At 38.9% G+C, this 25558-nt stretch overlaps 2 protein-coding genes and 1 long non-coding RNA gene across 4 annotated transcripts in view; 1 reads left to right on the forward strand and 2 right to left on the reverse strand.

Moving 5' to 3' along the window:
- LOC134798741 (uncharacterized) overlaps window positions 1-25558 on the reverse strand; it is a 477103-nt gene that overhangs the window by 351589 nt on the left and 99956 nt on the right. The gene's annotated exons all lie outside the window — the stretch shown is intronic.
- The window catches only part of LOC134798702 (tyrosine--tRNA ligase, cytoplasmic), a 109595-nt gene that overhangs the window by 30351 nt on the left and 53686 nt on the right, over window positions 1-25558 (reverse strand). The gene's annotated exons all lie outside the window — the stretch shown is intronic.
- The window catches only part of LOC134798692 (RNA polymerase II elongation factor Ell), an 80497-nt gene that overhangs the window by 28087 nt on the left and 26852 nt on the right, over window positions 1-25558 (forward strand). For both annotated transcript variants that reach the window (XM_063771070.1, XM_063771071.1), the window contains exon 3: window positions 23674-23772. In XM_063771070.1, coding sequence (XP_063627140.1) covers window positions 23674-23772 — 99 coding nt within the window. The remainder of the gene's footprint in view (window positions 1-23673; window positions 23773-25558) is intronic.

Below are 25558 nucleotides of genomic sequence, written 5' to 3' on the forward strand. Positions count from 1 at the left end.
AACCATAACAACACTAACTGTACTTAACTTTTAAAGTTCTAAAACTGTTATTTGGTAAGTACGAAAATACTAAATGCAGTGCAAATGTACATAGGGGCTGTTCATAAATTACGTCATCTATTTTTGACGATTTTTGACCCCCCCCCACCCCTCAAATAATCCAAAAATCAAGCTTCGGATGAATCTGTTTCCTCCTACGTCATGTTACCATCATCCGATGTCCAGACCCCCCCCACTCCTCCCATTTGAAACGACGTAATTTATGAATAGCCCCATACTCGTACTTATGATGATATTACTCGAAAGAAATTATAGGTACCTACTCGCTTATTTACATGTTTCGTCATTGCATTTGGTACCTATAGGTTGTAAAGTTTGTATCAACGAGGGTTTAAAAACGAACTGGTACTGAGGATCTGATGATGATTAAGGTGGTCACGGATACCAATCAACCATGTAGTAACATGATTAGGCTCGTTTGATTCGTCTCAACAAGATCTTTGACACTGAAGATACACAGGGTCTGATGATGGAGCTGGAAGGTGGCCACGGGTACCAGTCTATCATGTAACTAAACAACTTCGTGTTTGGGCTCGTTTGATTCGTCTCAACAAGATCTTTGACACAAGACAGTACTCAGGGTCTGATGATGGAGCTGGAAGGTACCATTACCAATCAACCATGCAACTAAACCACATCGTGTTTAGGATCGTTTGATTCGTCTCAACAAGATCTTTGACACTAGGTGATACCCAGAGTCTGATGATGGAGCTGGAAGGTGGTCACCGGTACCAATCAACCATGCAACTAAACCACTTCGTGTTTAGGCTCGTTTTATTCGTTTCAACAAGATCTTTGACACAAGATAGTACTCAGGGTCTGATGTTGGAGCCGGAAGGTGGTCACCGGTACCAATCAACCATGCAACTAAACCATTTCGTGTTTAGGCACGTTTTATTCATCTCAACAAGATCTTTGACACAAGGTAGTACTCAGGTTCTGATGATGGAGCGCGAAGGTGGCGACGGGTACCTGTCTATCATCATCAGCTCCATCATCAGACCCTGAGTAGTATCTTGTGTCAAACATCTTATTGCGACGAATCAAACGAGCCCAAACACGAAGTGGTTCAGTTACATGGTAGACTGGTACCCGTGGCCACAGTCCAGCTCCATCATCAGACCCTGAGTACTAACTTGTGTCAAAGATCTTGTTGCGACGAATCGAACGAAGCCAAACACGAAGTGGTTTAGTTGCATGGTTGATTGGTACCGGTGACCACCTTCCGGATCCATCATCAGACCCTCAGTACTACCTTGTGTCAAAGATCTTGTTGCGACAAATCAAACGAGCCCAAACACGAAGTGGTTCAGTTACATGGTAGACTGGTACCCGTGGCCACAGTCCAGCTCCATCATCAGACCCTGAGTACTAACTTGTGTCAAAGATCTTGTTGCGACGAATCGAACGAAGCCAAACACGAAGTGGTTTAGTTGCATGGTTGATTGGTACCGGTCACCACCTTCCGGATCCATCATCAGACCCTCAGTACTACCTTGTGTCAAAGATCTTGTTGCGACAAATCAAACGAGCCCAAACACGAAGTGGTTCAGTTACATGGTAGACTGGTACCCGTGGCCACCTTCCAGCTCCATCATCATATCCTGAGTACTATCTTGTGTCCAAGGTCTTGTTGAGACGAATCAAACGAGCCTAAACACGAAGTGGTTTAGTTGCATGGTTGATTGGTACCGGTGACCACCTTCCGGCTCCAACATCAGACCCTGAGTACTATCTTGTGTCAAAGATCTTATAGAAACGAATAAAACTAGCCTAAACACGAAGTGGTTTAGTGGCATGGTTGATTGGTACCGGTGACCACCTGCCGGCTCCATCATCAGACCCTGAGTACTATCTTGTGTCAAAGATCTTGTTGAGACGAATCAAACGAGCCCAAACACGAAGTGGTTTAGTTGCATGGTTGATTGGTACCGGTGACCACCTTCCGGCTCCATCATCAGACCCTGAGTACTATCTTAAGTCAAAGATCTTGTTGTGACGTATAAAACGAGCCTAAACACGAAGTGGTTTAGTTGCATTGTTGATTGGTACTGGTGACCACCTTCCGGCTCCATCATCAGACACTGAGTACTATCTTAAGTCAAAGATCTTGTTGAGCCGAATCAAACGAGCCCAAACACGAAGTGGTTTAGTTGCATGGTTGATTGGTACCGGTGACCACCTTCCGGCTCCATCATCAGACCCTGAGTACTATCTTGAGTCAAATAAATACATATAGAATGTCAGGTCGTTTCAAATATTTTTAATCCTGTCCGGTAGTTTAAACTGTACCATTATAAATTATAATACTATAAAAACAGTGCTAGGATCAAAGTCTCTCGTTGCGGTTTACACGCACACAGTATAGCGTTTTACACGGCGCCCGCCGCACACAATGATAAAAAACCTCGTCGTCGCCGTTGAAAATGTGCGGAGCCGACCGACACACGTCCTGCCTCTACAAGCTCTGCCGCGGCACTGAGCTGGCGCAGCGCGCGTCATCGGTAATATAGAGTAGTTTTCAAAAAATTGCCAAAAAATTATAGTAGAATTTCATAAACACTAATGTATACCAACAGTATAAGCAAACGTTGCAGATTGCTTGAGTATGAAAATGACTTGGATATTAAGTAGATTTTCGTAGGAATTGACACTTGTTTCGGAGAGAAAATCGAGTTCGTTTTACTTTGATTTTCTCTTTCTCAAAGGTATGTAGGAAAAATATAGTTTGATATGCCTAAAGTACAGGGTATTAGTAATACAAAATAGCCAGGTTTAGCAGAGTAAAATTCTCAACATTTCCAAATAAGAGCTCGCCATTCAGTGCTTCACGGGGTTTTTCGGAAACGACCATCAGAAAAAAAAATCATTACTAATTTAATAAGTCCTTTTTCTAATATTTACAACGATATTTATAAAGATAAGAAGACGCTTTTACTGGAACAAGTACTCATTGTTTCTAATAATGAGCGCAAAGTCCTGAATTTTGTCGACTAGTATCATCAATTTTGCATTATTTCGACTTTTCTTGTAAGAGCGCTCTTAATACCGCTTTCGTTCGATACCTGACGAGGAAGTGCGTTTCAACGCTAATACCTATTATGACTCGTTAGTGCTGATTCTAACAAACACAGTTTATTATAAGGTGAAGCCGTACGCATCACAAATAAAAATGTTTACAGTTTGTAAGTACACGTGAGCTTGTATTTTTTTAAGGCGGCTGCTGTCATTCAAGCATAACATCTAATAATACAACTAGTGGCTCTGTGAGCTGTAGACCTCGCGAGCAGAGCTTTAAATAACATGGTGCTAAGAGCTTTAAATATAGTAAATTAAAAAAAAACAATACGAAATTTATGTGTAAAAAAATACAAAAAGATATAAAGGCTTGGCCACACACAGAGCGCGACGCAGCGCCGCGTCCGCGCCGCGTGATGCCGACGCGAAGCCTGGTCAAACAGGGCGCGCGCCGATCGCGCCGGCCTCACGCTCTCAACACGCCCTCACGGCCTGGCCACGACATTGGTCTAAGGCGATCGGCGGCGGCGACCGGCGGTAAGTCGCAAAAACAATAACCCGGCGACGCATAATGCATGCCACGAGCCTAGTCGCCGAGCGGCAACGCGCGCGGCGTGCACCGGGCGACCGGCGGCGGCGGCGAGCGGGGCGGCGCGCGACTCGAACATTTGTATCGGGCAGCGCGGGCGATGCCACGACTTTAGAGCGGCGCGACCGGCCTAGGCGGCGAGACGGATCGAGCGGTGCGATGCGGAACAAAACATTTTGTTTTTTTTTCGAGCGACATGGACACGGAAGCGTTTATTATTGAAATTTTAAATGTACTTTCGCGTATTTAAGTATGTTGTGACGTCTCCACACTCATTCTTGTGTACTCGTTTTTTTTCTGGGTGCTTTCTATATACAATATATAAAATACTAAACTAGATGTAAATAAATTTGTCGTCCTGTATTTAGCCCATGCACCCATTAACAAACAATTACATATATTCTAGGCACTGAAGTGCCACTTTTGAAAAAAAAAACATGTTTTTAAATACGTCTGCGTCCCAGCCGCTACTAGTCGCTGCCGCCGCTACTGAAAGTACGTGGCATGCCTGGCGGTCGCTCGCGTTTGCCGCGCCGCCAGACGCCCCGCCATTCGCCTTAGACTAATGTCGTGGCCAGGCCGTCAAGGCGCGCGTGAACGCGGCGCGGCCGCGCGGGAACGCGGCGCACCGCTCGCTGCCTACGTCCGATCCTACTGACGTGACCTTGCGCGACGCGGCGGGCCGCCGCGTTCGCTCGGCGCAGCGCTGCGCACGCGCCGCGCGGACGCAATGGGCCGCGCGGCGCGGGGCGCGACAGAAGCGGGGCGTGATACCGGCGGGACGCAGTCTGTTTGACGTCGGTAACCTGTTAGCATGTGCCGCGGTCGCGCGGCGTGGACGCGGCGCTGCGTCGCGCTCTGTATGTGGCCAAGCCTTAATATCCCAGCATACAATTACTGGGGATCGAACCCAGACCCTCTGTGCAAACAGAAAAAGCGAACGTTTACAAACTGAGCCAAATAGTTCTTAGATGGGTTGACGAAATTTAGCTACTCCTTCTCAAATTAAAATTAGTTAAAATTAAATATCTCAATACCTCCGAAACCAGCGAAATAAATTTTCTGAATTTTTGGCCATTTAATCTATAAACATATCACAAAAAGAAAACACTCGTATGGTACCGATACCACTATTTGGTTAGGCGCCAGGCATCACGACTCCGCCATTTTTAAAAATTTCCAAAAACCGGATTGACAAAAAAATTTTATTTATTTATAAAATTCGGTCACAAAATTTCACGAGAATCGGTTAAGAATTGCGACCTGTAGAGGAGAACATCCGGACATACGAAAGCAAAATGCCCGAGTCAAAACGTAGACCTTCGCTTCGCTTCGGTCAATAAAATAGATATCTGATGTTTTGGTTTATGGGCTTTGTTTTTTGTTTCCTATTTTTTTTATTATTGAATTTTAAGTATTGACTCAATATTTTATCAAATGGCAAAAGAGAGACCAAGTAACAGTTATTATTGTGTGATTTTTAAAAGATCATACGTAAATACTATATGTGACGTCCCACGGGTAAAGGTACCTTATGGCGGTTGGCGGTTACGCTATTTATTAACGCCGCAACAATATTATTGCGGCGCTATGCGACGTAAGCGCCAGCCGCCATAAGGTACCTTTTTCCGTGGAACGTCACATATGACATTTAGTTTATCAGAAGTTTATCATAATTCATAAGTTTATCAGACTAAAATATAACTAAACAGCATTAGGTCACGTGTCGCCACTTAAAACCATTTAACGGTAGGCTAAACGATTGTCTTCACATAACCGATCGTTAATCTGCTAAGTGGGAAACATAAAATCTGTATTCATGATAAGGATTGCTCGTTAATGTGACTGGTAAACGGAGGTCTTCTCTTATCCAGTGTTTAGAAACGAATATAGGACTAATAGAATAGTAACTCGGCCATTCCTCATAAAGGTCGGAGTTGTCGGGGATGTGACGCGTATGGAAGCTAACTTTAAGGCCTACTGTCCACGGAAGCGTAGCTGCATAGACGGGTATTCGTCATTGTACGCTTGGTATACACCGTCAAAAAACGATGACGTAATTTATGGACAGCCCCTATGCAGCTACGCTTCCGTGCACAGTAGGCCTTACACTGCGGTTTTTGATTGGTCGGCTGAATTGGATGTCACCAATAGTCCGCAATGTAACTAAAATCGCATGCGAGTTCGCGTGCCGTCTAAATAAGCCCTAATAACCTACAGAACCTGTGTGTTGTATACCGCGACTTGGACGAATCGCATGTTGGACCGGCAGCTATCAAATCTTGAATTTAAAGCTAAGTTATCAAACTTTATCATGGCAAATGTCGGCTTCTTAGTTTTATCACAAGTATTTAAAAAATGCTTCACGTATATCCGACACTTTTCTGGAATGCCCCAACTACTTTGTCGACATCTTTTTTTATCAGGCGCAGTCCTAAAATTTCAAATGCAATGTTATAGATAAGAACGACCTTTTTAGTACATTGTAAACAGATTCAAAAATCTGTTAGAATTATTATATCCAATGCTTAAGTAAATAATGTCAGATTAGTACAAATCGTGCGCCAGTTCTCATAAATTGACATTGGATATACCTTAATGTTCCTCGATGTTTTTATAGAGCTCGGCTTGCCCTACTGGCCTCCTATGCACATTGCATACATACGTAATACGACTACACGGCCTTGCCAAACTTGCTCGAACAAAACAAAAGATGCCGTCAATTGTTTTCCTATAAACTTATTTATCTAAGGGCCACTTGCACCATTCACTGACCCGGGGTTAACCGGTTAAACCTGGACTTTCCTGGACTGGAAACAATTTGACACTTTGTTAACGGTTTAACGGGTTAACCCTGGGTCAGTGGGATGGTGAAGTGGCACCAAACCACACCGCTAGAATGGGTTTACATTTACACTGTAATTTATTAAACTTTACAGTATGTAGGAATGTAAGGATCGACTACATATAGTTAGATTAAATTACCAAGGACCAAAGGGCAACATTTCGTCGAGGACGGCAGGTTGAATCCAGAGCAAAGCGAATGATTCTAGAATAGATTTTCTTGAGTGAGGTAAATAATCTGCCTTAAAACTAGCAGTTAGAGTAAAGGCACTTGTACCTATGGTGCACTTTCGCCAGTCAATAGTACAGTCACCTGCAGAGATAACTGATCCCTCCAGCATAGGAATTTGTTTGCAGGAGGGGTCATTATATCTGCAGCTGACTGTACATTTCCACCTTAGTCGCAATGGCCCTGTCTGACCTTATATAATGAAGTGAGATATCACATATCTGTGACCTGCCAAATCAACGAATAAACATATGATGTATGAATGCGACGCCGGATTTGCATTATTATCTTAAAACACTTAATTACTTTTATAAAAAATTGGACTAGAATTAATAGGGTATTATACTGTATTCAGAATAAATTATTTTACACTATGCATGAAATAAAGCACCAGATAATTATTAGAAAAACACAGATAGGGGTTATTTTTAAACACGAGTTCTATTTAATAAATCGGATAGAAATATAAAAAGTAGGTGAGTTGACCGTGACGTCACGATGTAATGTTTCATATAAATTCCATATTAGCAAATCGTTTTAACAGTTCTAAAAAAGTAACTGAGTTGACTAGTAGGAAAATACCCTATTTTGTAATGTAAGACATTTTCCTTTTTTTCTCGAATTGTATAGGTATGTTTAAGTGTATCATAGATTATAATAACAGGTTGATCAAATTACGGGTCGCAAGACTCGCAAGGGTCGAAGGAAGCGGAGATATTACCCCTTCTTTAACACAATGGGAACGCGAAAATTTTCCCTATAGTCCTGCTACAGGCAGTATCGAAATAAAGAGATCTTTGTGAACTCTAAGATCAACAATGTTGAACAACATCCAGTCAAACAGTAAACAGTATAAACCAGCAGTTTATCGTCAGCTGATTTGCGTTATTAGCGAGACACATAATTACCCACATAAACCTCCGACTGACTGAATGATGTTTACGTACGTTAACAGTAAAGGCGCTCTCGCACTAGCAGCGAGATAGAGGGAACCATAGACGGGTCAATAATAAAGACGGATCATAACGCTGTACAATGTTGCTGTTTGTGCATTTCAGCGAGATCGAAGGGGGCATTCCACGAAAAGGTTTAAAGGTCTACTTTGTCGAGGACGTGACAGCTAACTTAATAACGTGCAGAAATCTATATTATATAGATCGTGTCATTCACGAAGACGCGTGCCTTGGTTCGTATTGGCATGCCGTTAAAAGGTTAGATTTGTCAAATTCGCGTGTCATCGTGAATGACACGATCTATACAGTTGAATTTAACCCTTTACCAGGCTAAGGGATACATATATCCCACATACGGCACTTCAAATGTGTGTTCTATTTTCGATTAATAATGAGAAGCACGATGGTTCTAAAGATAAGTAATCTTCATTTTTTACTAGTCTCTGCTATTACCGACACTTGCTTATTATCTGTATGGCCTGGAAAGTAAGAGCTCTCCTCCCTAAAGAAACAATTGAATTTCTAATAAAACGCTCACAAAAGAAGCGTTCATTATAATCATTAAATCATCATTAATATGTTGATGAGTTTCATCATTAATGAGTTTTCTTCAGTCAACCGGTAAAGTTTTTGTAAATACGTATTATCAGGTGCATACTGTGTTCTTGAGACATTTTTTCTGACAAATATAATAAACCATTATTATTTGACAATTACTCAAAAAGCAAAATGTATACCTACTTAAGTTTCACTTACATTTAACCATTAACTGGAATTTCTATAAGGGACAGTTCTATCACTTGGTTATCTTGAAATAATCAAAATATTGATATTGATATAAACATCTGATAACTTATCATTGTTCATGTCATGCGTCTTCAACAATATATTATTTATGCAAAATATCGTTGTCGAGTTGATACCAGAGGTCGCCGAAAACGATACTAAGTAATATTTACAGATATATTTCTTTTTCGCTCCCGACTATGTCATTTTTTCACCTCTGATAACGTCTTCTATTAGTATTTTAGTATAGGTACCTATAAGTAATTATTGACCGTCATCGGTTGTTTAAATGTTATCAGTAATTTTGCCGGTGAATTCGTTCGTTTGGAAATCATCCCAATTTTTCCCTTTTTAACCGACTTCAATTTCATAGAAGGAGGAGGTTCTGTATTCGGTTGTGGCTATTTTTTTTTTTTTTTTCTATGTACGTTCACCGATTACTCCGACATCCGTAGTCCGATTTGAGTAATTCTTTTTTTGTTTGAAAGGAGCTACCTCGGAGTTGGTCCCGTTTTAATTTGGTTCTGTTCTGATGATGGGATCCATGAGGAATTGAGGGAACTCCTCAATTTTTAAAGGCACATGCATGGTGTTTTGGGCGTTTTCTTAAGCAACTCGAGCATTTTCTCCCGAAAACCACCAATTTGATGAAGTAGACCTGATGATGATGATTATTTTGATGATAATGATGATGATTTCTTTAAATGTAAGTATGTTTAGCGATTACTCCGGCACCTGTGATCCGATTTGAGTAATTATTTTTTTGTTTGGAAGAAGTTACCTCCAAGGTGTTTCCGTATTATTTTTGGTTCTGGTCTGATGATGGAATTGAGGGAACTCCTCAATTTTAAAAGGCACGTGTTAAGTGATTTCGGGGTTTTCTAAAGTAACTCGAGCATTTGCTTCCGAAAACCACCAATTTGATGTACTGCAACTGTAGCCTTACCACGAGTTTGACATTGACATATTCGCTAACGTCTTATGCATCTAAATGTAACTTTTTATGCATCTCGCTCACACTAAGGTTAGTACGAGCGAGATGCATAGGAAGTAAGTTACACACATGCTAGCGAATATATCAATGTCAAACTCGTGGTAAGCTGGTAAGGCTACTGATCGGGGGTTAGGGTTAGGAGTTAAGGGGTCAGGGATTAAGGGGTCGGGGAATGGCGGTTGAAGGGTTGCTGGTTTAGGATCGAGGGGTTCCTGGATCAGGGGTGGATATGCTGTGAGGTTGAGTGATCGGGGGGCTGAGGGATTGGGTCAGTGGCGGGGCGAGCGGATGGATTTAGTTGACAGGAATTATAATTTCCCAGACGGACTCGAGAAAATTCCTGATTACATATTTACTAAAGTAATAGTTAGACGAATTTCGTGTTAAACATGATCTAGTTTTTAGGGTTCCGTCCGGTTTACCCAAAAGGAAAACGGGACCCTATTACTAAGACTTCGCTGTCCGTCCGTCCGTCCGTCCGTCCATCTGTCTGTCACCAGGCTGTATCTCACGAACCGTGATAGCTAGTCAGTTGAAATTTTCACAGATGATGTATTTCTGTTGCCGCTATAACAACAAATACTAAAAACAGAATAAAATAAAGATTTAAATGGGGCTCCCATACAACAAACGTGATTTTTGACCAAAGTTAAGCAACGTCGGGCGTGGTCAGTACTTGGATGGGTGACCGTTTTTTTTGCATTTTTTTCCGTTTTTCTTTTCATTATGGTACGGAACCCTTCGTGCGCGAGTCCGACTCGCACTTGCCCGGTTTTTTCATTCATGCGTCGCGCTCTTAACAATGCGTTTAAACTAAAAATGGTAAAATAAAAACTTTTTACAAAAAAAATTAAACCGACTTCAAAAAGGATGAAATAAAATATTATCCTTTTTTATGTCTATGCGTTACCAACTGATATGTTTGAAGTCGGTGCCAAGCCAAGTAGTAACAATACCAGTCAAAAATAATCAGCTTTATGGCTATAAATCCCATTAGAACTGTCCTATTTACTATTATAAATGTGTAAAGAATTCTGTCTGCCTCTTTGTCGCCTTTTCATGGCTAAACAACTGAACCACTTTAGGTGAACTTTGGCAAGAAGGTAAATTCCTTGAATTGTTTTATATTTTGAAATGTAGTCCTCTGGATAAGAGACGGGAAATAACTCAGTCCCAATCCCACACTTGCGTGCTATAGACTGTTCGAGCGTTAGTAAGAAATGCTCTTTAAAAAATACGACGGCAAAAAAATGCATTTATATTTACACTAATGTGCCGACAAATATGGTACGGAGTTACGGACTGCGCCAAGAAGGTTTGATAGTGTGTTCTGAGGTGTGTTCTTAGGTCCAGTCGACGTCAATGATATGTTTACACTTTTGCACCTTACTCCTTTGTAATAAGGCGAAAAGTGTAAACATATTTTTAACGTCGACTGTACCTACAGAAAGTACGTTCATTGTCGTCGTGTAAGGCAATCCAACGTAGGTAAATCCTTATCGAATCGCACCAAAGTCATGGTATGCTTCAAAATTTGGCTTGGCACCGACTTCAAACATATCAGTTGGTAACGCATAGACATAAAAAAGGATAATATTTTATTTCATCCTTTTTGAAGTCGGTTTAATTTTTTTTGTAAAAAGTTTTTATGTTAGAAGGTATTCGAGTAAAAGTTATCAAGTTATCATTATTAATGTAGGTAATTGTGTTTATTTGGGTCTCGGTCAAGTTTCCGAAAAATTTAACTTCTTAAATATGATACAAACTGGACTGTCTACATCTAATGCCGTTGGCTTGTTCTAAAAAATTATAAGTTGTCCGACATCTGATCTAGATTCTAGGTAATCTAGGTTATAGACGATTTCTGTGCATAATTAATTAAATCTGGTAGGCCATTTTCGCGTGAACGAATAACAAACGTCCATAGATTAATTTTACCAACTTTTGCTAGCAATTTTTACAAAACGCTAGCTGACGATTTCAATAGTAAGAGTACGATTACTTGCGTGACCTTCTGACCGTAGCCACCGTAGGCTGAAGGGACCCCCAGATACGTACTTGTTATGTATTTTGTAGTAGTTTGTAGCGAGAACATTGTATTGTACAATGACGCACGCTAAACGTTGCGCATTTGTTAATTTATTCATCTCTCCTACTTATACAATAAAAGTCAGCACTGGACAATAGTAAAAATATCTCTCCCGAACAACCTTTTGGGTAGCGGCGTCAATTTAAAATCCAATTTGCATAAAAAGAACTCCATTTATTGGCAATCTTGTTATCATCGAATTCGAGGCTAAATTCTCTCCAACGGAAAAGTAAGCCAAGTTTTTTCTACTGACAAAAAGCTAACATTACGTAACAACCTATTGGTATCATTCTCATTTCGAAGGCATGCCCGTCAAAAGCTGTTCGGTAAAAAATATACTCGAATCGGTCATGGATTAGCTTTCTCTTGAATAACCCATGGGTGCCTCATTATTTAATGGTTTTATTTTGTAATTTTTTTATTAGATTGTTGCTATCGAATGAAAAACATTTAGGTCAAGAATGGATAGATATACAAGTGGACTATTGTGAAGTTAATGTCGTGCATATTGATTGTAGTTCAATCCGACACATTTAACTTTCCTTTAGTAGACCTTGTCTCATTGTATTAAGGTTCGAATTGGTCATTTCGTGTGTTAACGATGGTACTGATGAACAGAGTAAACAAACCAGTTATTTCTCTATTACGTATATTTCTACTAATAAAAGTAAAGTGCAATCATGCAAGTTTGACTTAATACAAACTTTACCAACACGTAGCTGTATATAGTAGTCAAAGATACGTAAATCTTAGTGCACTATTTTCAATAGTAAGCCCAAAAACATATATTTGGGTCGACCGTACAGAAGACGAAATAAACTTAGTGCATAAACAGCCTGGCTTACATTACGAAAGCTCGCAATGGAGCCTATAATAAATTGTATCTGGCGGCTTACGTAAGTCAGGTAAAAGTTACCGCTGGCTTGTGCCACTCCAAACTTTAGTTAGCCAAGCTTTCTGGGTACGCTTAGCTGACATGCAAAAATCTGCGAACTTGACATTTAGACCTATTAGTGTTGCGGTGACTACGATCTTTTAACATGACCCAGAAATGATAAAATTACAAGTTTTATCATAAATATGTAGTTGTAGCTACATATTGTAGGTATATTTGACTCCAAATTCCTGTTCCTGGGTTTTACATTAAGTAATACATTTACAAGGATGGTGTTTAGCAAAAATGTGTCAATCCACATTCTTTTTTCATTAAACTTTGTTCATTAAGATGTCAACTCAAAAAATTGACGCTTAAAGTTGACATTTTATTGCAAAATGAATGTGGGTTGACACATTTTTGCTAAACACCATCAACTTTATTAACTGCAAAAAATAAAACGATAAAACAATTCTCATGGTAACAATAAGAATGTGTTGCAATACCTACTTCTAAATACATTCCGTTATCGTGTATAAAAGTTATGCCTTAACTAAATGAAGTAATAAATCTGAAATATCAATGCATAGAAAACAATCGCATTTACTTAGGTAACTCAATGAGATTGTTACTGGCACGGCCTTCACCCCGAAACCTATTTATACAGTATAATAAAAAGAGAAGTCTACCGAATAAGTATGACTAATCCCAGCAGGCGAGGGCCTATAGGTATGAATGAATTTCTATATGGACTATAAAACCATGATGATCGTTTTATGGATTGGGTATTTGAACGGTACTTAATCGTTTAAAACCATCTTGTTTGCCAAAGTAACGAAACTATTTGACACATTTTTTTTTACAAAAAGAGCGGTTAAAAATATGAAAAGGAAGTAAAACCGGCGTGACCTAATTTCGTGGCACGGTAAAAATACTAAACGCCCCCACAAATCCCAAACTTGGAATGGAACAACAAGAAACCGGTCCCCGTTAACCACTTTATTGTTTTCGTCCTGATGTCTCAAGCAGGCTTTTATGTCCAGTATTGTAATCTCAGATTATATAATATTCATTTATTTTTTAAAAATAACATAGCTTAATATCGCGAAAATACCCCGGATATCAATATTATCTGTGCATAAGTGTGGTGGTCGATGTTAGGAATGTGACATATTAAGGCGCGATACTCTTGTCTTGTCTAATATACCATCAACGAATGACATTTCCATTTAAAGTTCTTCAATAAATGTCACTATTAAAATTCATCAACACACCGTTCTTGTGGTTTTATACGTTAAGCCTTTTTATGGCAGAGGGAATATGATTCTCACATGATTTTGAACTTAATTTCAAAGTGATAGGGTTCAATTTTGCATATTTTTTTATACCCATATGCGTTATAAAGGATTAAGGCTTTCGTTTTATCGACACCTTAAACCAATGTCATACAATGCATGGTACTTACAAGGAAGGATACTTTCCAAAGTTCGAATGCCAACAGTGTAACGTAAAATTCTCTGATTGTGGTAAATAAGGACATAGTAAGCTTATACGGTAATGTGAGTATTCAAGTCATTTCATTAGAACATTTGTGATGTTCTGTCCTTATTTTCTAAGCATTGTATTCATATAACGTGTTTCAAGTTACGTGGCAAAGCAAGGCAACCTTTTTTTGCTGAGTTAATTTATTGAACTAATGGATCCTGTCAGTATATTTGAATTTACATGGGATCGACATGAAAACATCCTGTAGGCAATAAAAACTGAATCAATTAAGAAACAAAAGAAGGAAGTTATAGGAAGAACCAATCGAATATATGCACATTTATTAAAAGTTATTTCCATACAAATTTACCTGGTTATGTCAGTTCAACAACTTACACAGTAGCTGAAAACGATCCAAAATCTTATTAATTTAAGTAAATTTGTGATCTGTTTTGATTGGTTAGCAACCAATATGTATGTTGTCAGCATAAAAAATTGATCTGCAATAAATAAAAATCTGAATCACCAATATATTATAAGAATATATTGCTGTCCGATTAAATGATACCTGCAATTAAATTCACATATTGCCATTGGCATTTCTGTTATTGACATTAAGATTTTAATTACCACCGAATGTTTTACATTTTACATTAGCGCATTGCGCTTTGCACTTCTGTATGAAAATAATGTTATCGACAAATATGGTATAGTATACCATTTTAGGAGGAGAAATTTAATCTTAATTTGATTATAATGATTGAAGTATCCGAGAACACGCTTGTTGCAAGGTTAACAACCAAGGGCAACTTGTCGCTGGCAACGCGGACAGCTTTTGCAACTTATTTTAATGAGTTCCCCTTGTTTTTTATATTATATTTCGTATTTCAATGTTGAACAATTTTAGATCATTTAATTTTCAATCGAGTTCGACAACTATGAACAAAACTGACAAATGTCAGCATGTTAAAGTCACTCTATGACAGACTGACATGCGTTAAAATGCGACAAACGATGTTATAGGATTGTCAGTCGGACAAACACATCAAAAAGCATTACTCTCCTTATTGTCAGTTGGGTAAAAAGATAATTTCGTTGGGAAATATCCGCTTGGAAACAATAAGGGGCGCACCTCGACATGCCTATCTCGACGATGGCATATTGAATCCAGCCACCGCGCGCAGTTTCGCAGTCAATTTGTCTGCTTTATTGTGTGTGTTCCACGCCGCCGTTGTTTGCCTTCGCCCGTCGAACATTCTGTCTGCCAATATCATTCAAAACCAAAGCTATGTTTGCTTTTGCACCTTACCCCATTGTAATAAGACACATGCCGCCTTTGACGGCGACCGTACATTTATTAACTCACGACGACTGTGATATCCTCGTTTATAAGCGGTGGAAAACTGTTGCAATAGTTTTTAAATGTCTATTCAACACGTTTTGATGAAGCCACCTATTACACAAATTCTATTTAGAACCTGGACATTAAAGTGTAAATAAACCTCAATTTGAGTAGTACGTTACGTTATCCAATTTCCTTTGTTAAGCGTGTCTTTTAGTCTAGATATTTGATACATAATTATAGAGGCATGAGGAGGCATGTCAGCATAATGATGCTTCCTGTAAACTTGTTTCATATTACAAACGGTGCAGCCTTCATTATATTTTTCATTTCTCGTGCTCTGAAAGAGGGTCATTGTTGTTCTAAAAGGTGTGCAGAAAATGATACGTTTCTGCACTAGAGCATTTTAGGCACCAAGTACGATTTTATTAACATTTTTACGATAAGCAATTGAAATTTGGGTGTAAATGGATTTGTTACACTATTTCCATTCTGATATTTCACTCCCCATTCCATAAATAACGATATAAATACCCTTTCGATCGGTATGATAAAGCTACATGGTATTTTTTTTTCTCGTGTAGCGGGTTCGATTCCCGGTTCAACTATGTAATTATTTAAAAATCTATGAATGCAGTTTAAATTAAAATAATGTCTTCTTTCAGTAAAATGTTCCATCTACAATATTCAGGGTACTTTCCCTCCATGTGGCATAGCCGTGGGACGCCCTGTATAACGTAAGTCTGCCTGAAAACCGAGATCGATCGTTTTGGGACCATATTATAAGATTTATAAGCTTGTGATTGTAAAGGTCTAAAGATCGGTTTAAAAATTGATCAGACGTTGATGTGATAATTTTGTTTTTACATCAGATTGCCAAATGGAACTATAATTTTATGTCATTTTATTAAGTGGGTTATAAAAATAGAGCTTAATAAACATCCTCATAAAGCTCAAATATCTGATGCGGTAGGTTCTCAGACGTAATTTACATCTGTAGAGACGGAGGCGTGGCCGTCGTCACGTCGCGTCGGCGCCAAATCTACAAGCAGCGTATTGTTCCCGATCTCAATTTTCTCGTCTAGCATAAAACACGTTATTCATTTCCCTCTGTTTGACAGATTTAAAATTAATACGCGTAATAAAATACTACGAATGTAGTGGTAGGGGAGCCCAAGAGGGGATTTTTGTGTATACTCGAGCGCGTCAGATTAAGCTATGAATGATATCTTGCTACCCCGTGTAGTCTACCTTTACCCCTTTTAGCCATCTATGTTGAGCCCTTGGTTGGTGGGGGGTTCAACAAATTGTTAAGCAGATTGTGGATTTGGTCATATTAGTCCAAATTAACGCTATAATAATTGTGCTATTAGTAAATCTGATAATTATTTGCACGCATTTCCTTAATCTGACGGTTACAATGTAAAAATTAGGCGTCAAACTTGTGTTCGTCAGATTAAGAAAATGCCTACAAATAAGTGTTATATTAAGTTATAGAAAAAATATAGCATTAACATGGACAAAAACGACCAAACCCACAAACTACTTAACGATTTTTAACCCTCCACCAACCTCCCGAAATTTAAAAAAAATTGTAGACGTTTTCCGGCTCGCTGGAAAAAAAAACCTTATATAACTTTTTTTTCTTCTTATCATCTAATATTTCGATTCCAATATGTCTGTATGACGCTCGAGTAAATCCCGATTTAGCATCGTGGGCTCCCCTACTATAGTGTCAGTCAGTAATGTCAGTATATATGTTTAATGCACATGTGACTTTTCTAAAGCTCCTCTCCCGGGCACTCAAAATTTTCTTGACTCTATTATTGAAACATTTTTGAGTGGGTTATCAGCGTGTATTTATTCCAGCTGAGTGTAGCCACAAGTATTATAATCTATATTATTCTTCCTTCATAATTCCACATCGATTTCATGTTCAATTATGCACCCCATTAAGAGAGCGAGCGTGATCTTCGACAAAAATTCCTCGTATCCGATCTCGACTCTCGCGCGTCTCGCACCTTGATCCAAATACTTGTCACAATGTCTCGGCGTCACTAGTCCGTCTTAGACTGCACCTCGCCTTGCGCACTACCTTGACGGACTACAGGCAAACGGTCATAGATAATTGCACATTGCATCTTAATTTCATCATTCCTTAAGTCTTACTAAATATCTAATTCCAGCTATTCTTCACTAAACGTTTCTAAATCTTTTGGTGCGGTCACGTTGCTAAAGTTAGCAAATTTTAGAATTTTATTATCTGCAATTCACGGTATAGGTAAATAATTAATTTTAATGTCAGCCACATACATACATGTGTGTGTGTGAGTAGGCAACAATGATGTGATTAGGTTGTGCGAGTTAGTAAAAGTAATGCTGAGTGAATGCACAATGGCCGTCTTCTGTTTAGTGAGAACATCCATTCACCTTTTACTTACCATTGTTTTTAAAGACGAAATCTCATTATAAGGTAAATCATACGAAAACAGCATCATACCATAGTAGAGACGAAAACATGCTTAATCTACATAATATTTATTATTCTGTATTGTATGAATCATTGGATAAATAAACAGCCGTGAGCGTAGGGCTAATAGATGCCGGAACTGTTACGGAATGGCTGTATTTAGGTTAGAGGTAATTAACTTATGATCGCAGTTTGAACTAATTTGATTCGGTTTAATTAGTTGAACGACATGTGTACTCAGTTGCACGCCCGGTGGTTTGACGGCACCTCTTCGGCTTCGATAAAGTTTTCGCAACAAAATTTCAACATTTTAATGTATCTCAATTATGAAAGATTTCTATATATTTCGCTTTGTATCAAAAGGTGTGCCGGCAACATTTGTTACGCAAGTCGATCACGTGGTCCGCCAGTGGTTATGTCGAGCGAGTCAGGTATGTATCGACGGAACTCCTATCGGGCGTTGAGTAACTGGCTTTGGAAAGAGCGTCGTAACGTAGTTTCGATACAGCCTCGCGACGTAAGGCCGTGGTTGCAGTCACGTCGGTGAGAGGCGCCCCTCTGACGGAAGGTCGCAACTCACAAGTGGCAGCCGCGAAGGAGAACGGCCCCAGAATGGATCCTTGCGGAGACCTGCCTGACAGCCGTGAGCGCGAGCCTTGCACACAAACAATGCATACGCCGACTATTTCTCTACGGAAACACGAGTCTTTATTTATCCTTCTTGTCTAAATTTTCCTAATGATTTTATCGTTGGCCTTTCCCGCAATCAAGTTTGTTTATATGACGTTATAAAAGATATGTAAAGCCATTTCGATAAACGCCCTTCGTGTTGATTGCGCTAAGCATATGGATAATAATATCTAATCAATTCATTACACGCGCAAATAATTAATGTGTGCATAGTTCATTCACCGTAACAAACTTTATGTAAGTAAAGTAATTCCGAAGCTGACCTCAAATTTTCGCAAGGGCTTGCAATTATTTGAGTATTTTTCTTGAATGTGAGATAATGTTTTCGCGATGTTTCTTTGTTTCAAAGTAACCGAACGAAGAAATGTGAAGGCAAGGTATTCTGGTTCGGGCGTCACGCTTTAAGACTCGCATCGGCCAATAAGAGAGCGTTTGGCGCGTGTAGAATCCAAGCAAAATGAGGAGTGGGCGCACTTCACTGGCAACAATGCGCGAGCTTGGAATATTGTTTTATTTTTCACATATAATTAAATGAATCGGTGTTACCTCACTGCTGCCGAGGATTGCGACAAGCGCGGCCACACCGTCCATTAGAAAGTCGGCGAATATGCAAATAGTATCGTAGAAACCTCACGAATAACTGGCCACTCACTTCTGCGATGAAAGTTACTAGGTACTACCGTTAATAAATTGTGTTACGACAATATCCTCGACCTCTATGCGTTGCCAAATTTGTAAACTGGTTTTTATAATGGTATCGATTGGTATTTGAAGTTTTTTTGTGAATTTTAAAATGACTCTACATCTCTTAATTTTTATACTAGAATCGCTTTTACTTTAAAATTGTTATGCTTGATTAATTTTAAATTGATATTGTCATTTATCACTATATCTTTATAGTGTTGCAGTTTAGAATTTTTCCACAATACTTTTCGCTGAGTTTGCCTTCTTATGTTGCTTGTGTTGCTGTTGTACATTGTTTACAGGTTATTTACCGTATCGCAACTATAATTCGAGCATTGTTTTGACTGATTTTCTATATTGACTTGAAGGAAATATACACTAAGCCGTAAGCAATTAGCGTTGAAGCGATCACATCCCATCCGCGTGGAATCCCCGCCACCAACCGTGTTCGAGTGAACCATATATAATCGCGGCTGGTGACGTGTGGGCCGCTATCTTAATATTATCATTCTGTATTCACGGTCCGCGTATCTAAAGTCGAATTTACATCGCGCGACCTGCACTTCAACCGTGTCACGTCAACAAGATAAGAAGCGATATCATAAGACTTCTGTGCACTATGACTACTTTCGCCTGCTTCTCAAAAATTATGTATTTATTGAATTACTACTGTCAAGAAGGAAGCCATTAACTGTCAGCAAAACAACGCCCGGGCCCGTCCCGCAACTACTACGTAGAATTGTTTGTTACTTGTTATATCTCACCGATCGAGAGCCGAACCGGTCCGTTTGTAGCGGCCTCTCACTTTGCAACTCCGTGTACCGCTTGCCGCGTACTGTGAAATTAGGTAACCACAATACATCTACAGGATAAAGAAATCCCCCTCGATTTAAACAAAAAACTGCTTAAACGCCCGTTTAAATATAATGAATGACGCAAGTAAACAGACACCGGAACAGTGAACATGACGTCCAAGAAAGAATCACGGAGCGACTAAAAGGCGTTCGAATACCTTGAAAAACGGATGATGGATTTCCTTGTATTTTCCAGCCTTACCGAGCGTACAATCAAACGACCTTCGCTGGAATACAAATAACTATACCAACGACCTTGACATAATACAATATGCAGATGCATTGCACTCATTACCCATAAATATCTATATCTAATCATTTGTTTTGTTATGTTAGTGACAATACGAGAAAAGAAAGAGCAACAAGCAATGTTATGGCAGAACATGAGCACACAGATGATGCGGGCGAGACGGCTGATCGCCGAATGCCAAAGTATTCCATCGCGTCGCGCTCTTTATATCGGGCAGTGGTGCCGCAGAGAAAGCCGCCGCGCTCCCCGCGTGCCCTCGCACGCCGCCCGTAGCGGGTTTTTTCCTCATTAGCTCCGTATACTGTGGCTTGTGTTTATCAGTCGCGACTTGCGTTTTGATAGACGTCACTCAAATGTTTTTGTGCGATTAGCGACTCGTCGTTAGAATTGAAAAACAGATGACAATTTGTTTATGAATGCTCGCCGGTGCTTAGATGAGTTTTATGAAGTAAATTCCGCAATTACCTTGATGACAACCGGCAGTAAACATGGCTCAGTGAGCGGAAATCAATGCGGAACTAAATAGACCATTACCACTGACAAATGACGTTTTAAGTCTCATTTTCACCTGTAATTTTCAGCGTTAGCGTGTAAAAGCACGTGATCCAGTGGGTGTCAGTTAACACGTTAGCGGCGGGACTTCTTGGGTTATTGCACGGTCCCCGCTTGACGGCGCACTCTTTAATAGGTTAATTGTCTGGCATTGTGGTGCTGGCACACATCGCAGCCGCGACCTTAAAGTGACTAGCGGCCACGCATGTAGGTGTACGCGTCACCGGACCAATCATTCACATCGCTCACTGAGCGCCCACCTGGTGCGAACCAGCATAACAAAAACCTTCCATTACGCATCGTTCTTAAAGTTCTCGAAACCACGCATAAAGTGGTTCATCTAAGCCGAGAGATCGTTAGGCGAAGTGAATACACAGACGCTGGACGACCTATAATGTGATTTTTTTCCTCACTGCGTATTTGCGTAAAGCGCGTAACATAAATATCGGATGATGAATTCGCTTGTTTAAAGACATGCACGTGTTTGTTCCACCATTCCCCTAAGCAAGTCAATAGGCCGCCACTTTCATTTTCCGTCGCAGTCACTTTTACATGAAACAATCATTTGTTGAACACAGTAATGAAGAACATGATAAATATCTGTTCGTTCGCAACCAACCGGACCGTGAATCCAAATCCGTACGACCTCCTTAAACGGATTCTTCGTATCGGTACAGTTGTATTTGGATGACATTGTTGTCCCACTTCCGAGTGAGAAAATAAAGTGAGTTTTGCTCCGGTAGCTCGCGGATTCATTTATAAAATGTGATGGTGAAATGGTACGAAGCGTTCCGTCGTGCAGCGACGTTGCCAGTCCAGGGGTGTCATTCCAAACAGCTTACCGAAATTGAGTAAATCCGACGTTCAGTGAAACCAGTATGGCTCTACGCTTATGTTTCGAGGCTTCGAGTTACAGTTACACTGGTTTCCCGGACCTTTCGAGTCTCTCGCTCTTGGTAAGCCTTGAGAACGCAAGCCAGGCGCTGAAAGTCATTGCTTACCGACTCACCGCGGTTGCATCGAGCTATTAGCCCAGGATACCCATATTTGGCTCTACAACAAGACCTGTCGTGGGTTTCTCGTGGGAGTCTACTGTTCTTTTATTGTCAACATCAACAGCAGGTGTTTGTTATCGCATCAGTTCGATTGAGTGGACAATGACTACTTTACTTTAGTTTCATTTGGCTCGATTAAAAAGAAGCAAGCAAAACTAACCGAAATGGTAAGTAGTAACGTACGAGTAGGAGATAGATATTGTAGTGTTTCGTTGTCTGTATGTATGCTCCATATAAATAATTCAAACTGCTTTTATGGCGTCTAAGTCTAACACTGTTTGAAAACAGGAAGCAGCGGAAACTGTGATTTCTGATTAAGTCTACATATTTATAATTTAAGGACGCCATACGTTCTTATAATAAGACCTTTGAGTTCCCATAATTGGCTTCCTGCATCTACTTTAATGTTTATGTTAATGTCACAAGTGTCACAACTGTTGGATCTCCAAATAAATAATAAAATAAAATAAAAAGTTCTAATTCCTTCGACTTCTACACCAAGAAATGTAATCGGTGATCGGGAACCAATTTTTCTAATTCAGTCATCGATGGCGATCCGATCACATTTAACTATGGGACCAACCTCGAAATCACAAAAAAAATTTGCCTGTTTCATACATTTGGGCTGGTCCGATGTTGATATTTTCTATGAGAGAGTTATTATTTTATCGCGATTTCCGCGATCGGTTTCATAGTTAAATGTGATCGCCATCATTGACTGAATTAGAAAAATTGGTTCCTGACCACCGATTAAAAATCATCGTGTATATAAAATGTTGATAATCATGAAAGGTCGTCTTATAGTAATGAATTAATGATAGACGTAATATAGGTACAGCATTCTTTTGGTAAATTTATACATGCCCGTAAAAGAACCGTACTTGACTAGTGTATAATAGTTTCTCCAGAGCATTAATGAGATATGCTCAAGGGCATAATTTGGTTGAAGATAATATATTTAGATCGCAATTAACCTGGCCTAGTTTACCTAATGGCAGTACACGTACCGCATGTTTTGTGTAACATTTAATTGTATTATTAGATTGTTCCGCGTTCTGAATTATAATAGATATTATTAAGTAATATTACAATATACCAATAATTCAATTTTTTTCTTGAACTACGTATGTTTATTCATATATCAGGCTTCTAAAGTCTATTTTTTTATTCGGTAGACTAAAATGATATTTCCTAGTATGAACATAAAATAACATTTCATAGTATGAAATGTAATTTTAGTCTACCGAATAAAGAAATAGACTTTTCACCTCAGCAGCTCGAACAAAGCTACTTTGCTTCTTAAAAACAGTGAGCAAAATGCGATTTTGCTCACTAAGTCATTTTGTCTCACTCAGTGAGCAAAATCGCATTTTGCTCACTGAGTGAAACAAAATGAGTGAGCAAAATCGCATTTTGCTCACTGAGTGAGACAAAATGTCGTTCAAGTGACCTTTATAGTCAAATGTCATTTCAACATGCGTCTAATAAAATTTCGATATACTTGGGTTCTATTATCTCTGTCCCTCTAGGTATGTTCTCACTGCTTAGGGTGAAAAATTTTGTGTACTACACGAGATCAAAGTTATTTACATCTCGTGCGCTTTTGAATCCCTTACTACGCTCAAGATTCTAAATTAGATTCACTCGCTACGCTCGTGAATCTATTATAGAATCTTTCGCTTGCACGGGACTCAAAATAAGCACTCGAAGAAATATCAAACTTTGATCTCTTGTTGTACAAATAACTATTAGGGGTAGTGGAGATCCAAGTTCGATCCCTTAGGGACAATGTTATGGTCATCTTTATTCTTTAGTCTGAGAAACTGTATTAACATATGGATTTGTTTATTTTCAGAAAATCTCAATTCCGGCACCCGCAACTAGCAATGGCCCGACTCATGAATCTACGTTTCACTTCAGCATCAATAGTAATGCAGAAATGGAGGGTCCACAGGTAAAGTCCAATATAATTATTAATTATGTATTATTTATATTTCTTTTACTAATCTCTGCCCACAACTATTCGGATAACAGCCGTCAAACTGTCACTTTTAGTACTTATCTTAGGAGTAGATTTTCGACACGGAAAAATGATCAAGTATTTTAATCCAGTTACAAACTATCTGTATGCCTAATTTAATCTGCTCAGTCGTTTTTGTGTTATTGAGTAACCACATCTACATGAGTTCTCACATATTTCTTATATTATTTAACAGTAGGATTATTTGCAACTGTTTAGAAAGACAATTTTAACAAACGTCCCTCTAAATGTCGCTGTTAGCGTACACTATGTTTCTTATTATTATGTTTCTTATGATTAATCCTGTAATGTAAATGAATATAAATGATAATGTAGAAAACTCAATCACAAACTTGTCAGTAATGAGTGTGTAACTTTTTGCATATCATAGTTATACTGCGTATTTCAGTTATAAATTCAAAACAATAAACATACAACTGAGAAAAAAAAAGCAGTTGTCCTTGATATTGAGTTCAGTATGCAAAGACGGTACAAGTAAAGCTGATTGGTTCAAACTTTTAAGACGTATTCGAAATAACATGTTTATGCTTTATTCTAATGCATTAAGGCGAAAAAATAATCTTAAATCCTAGGTAGAGTGTACACAAACATCAGCTGAAAGATAAATGTGATTATTTACTAAATTAAAGAAGATTAAAGATAGTGTTTAATTAACTTGGTTACATCATATTTATATTTACAATTTTGTTTAAAATGTGTCACTTTTAGTTTATCAACTTAAATTACTGCGGTTGATAAATCATTTTTTGCTAATTGCCATTTGCCATTAGTGGCTAAATGAAGTGATCACAAATGTCAATAGTTCTTATAAATATACCTAAGTGAAATAAGTGTATAATTTCTTTATTAACCCGGACATACCTACCTATTCTTAATTATACTATAATTAATAGTTTCTCCCGAGGCACCGGTAATGCTCACATTCTCAATTAAACCTTGCAATTATATAACTGCAATATCAGTTGAGTAAATATAATATGATTTACGTCACTCGTATAGCGTCTTGCGTAGGAAACTTTTGACATGCAAACTTTACATTAATTAAGTACTGACCGTAGAAGTACCATGACCGCATCTTGGACGAAAGTGATACATATGTCCACTATTTTAAATGTATATTTTACAGCAAGTCGAAGAGGTGATTTTAAATTGTCGACTAATTAAACGTGATCGCCTTGATGGTGGACCTATTACGAACTATTTAGACAGGTGTGTTTACTTAGAACGTTAAAGGTGCGCGTAAACGGACCATGTTTCCACGGCAACAAATAATCAGCAACTAATATAGTGTATTATTTTGTTAGACGCCCAAAATTTTAGTTTTTTTTTTGTGCTTTTGGCGTTCGTTTGAATCCTCATTCCTCATCTATTGCTTAGGAGGCCATAGCGTCCTGTTGGCGACAAGTTAACCTCTATTTCGAACGTACGATAAGGCGGAATGGAAGTAAAAATATTTGTATACGCGGCCCAAAGTTTTACGTGTAATTTATTCAATTCTGTCGTAGGTATGTGTGCAGCTTGTAACAGTTGGTAACATCAATTCTTATCTCAATATTCGTTTTTACTTGAACTTGGCATCTGTTCTGTTATACTTGAAAACATAATAAGCGATTAATAATCGTTCTAGAATAATAAAGCACGTTTAATCAAGTGATAAACATTATTTACTCGCAGAAATGTGAAATATCATGTGAATTGT

This window comes from Cydia splendana, chromosome 17, assembly GCF_910591565.1.
Source record: "Cydia splendana chromosome 17, ilCydSple1.2, whole genome shotgun sequence".
NCBI lineage: Eukaryota > Metazoa > Arthropoda > Insecta > Lepidoptera > Tortricidae > Cydia > Cydia splendana.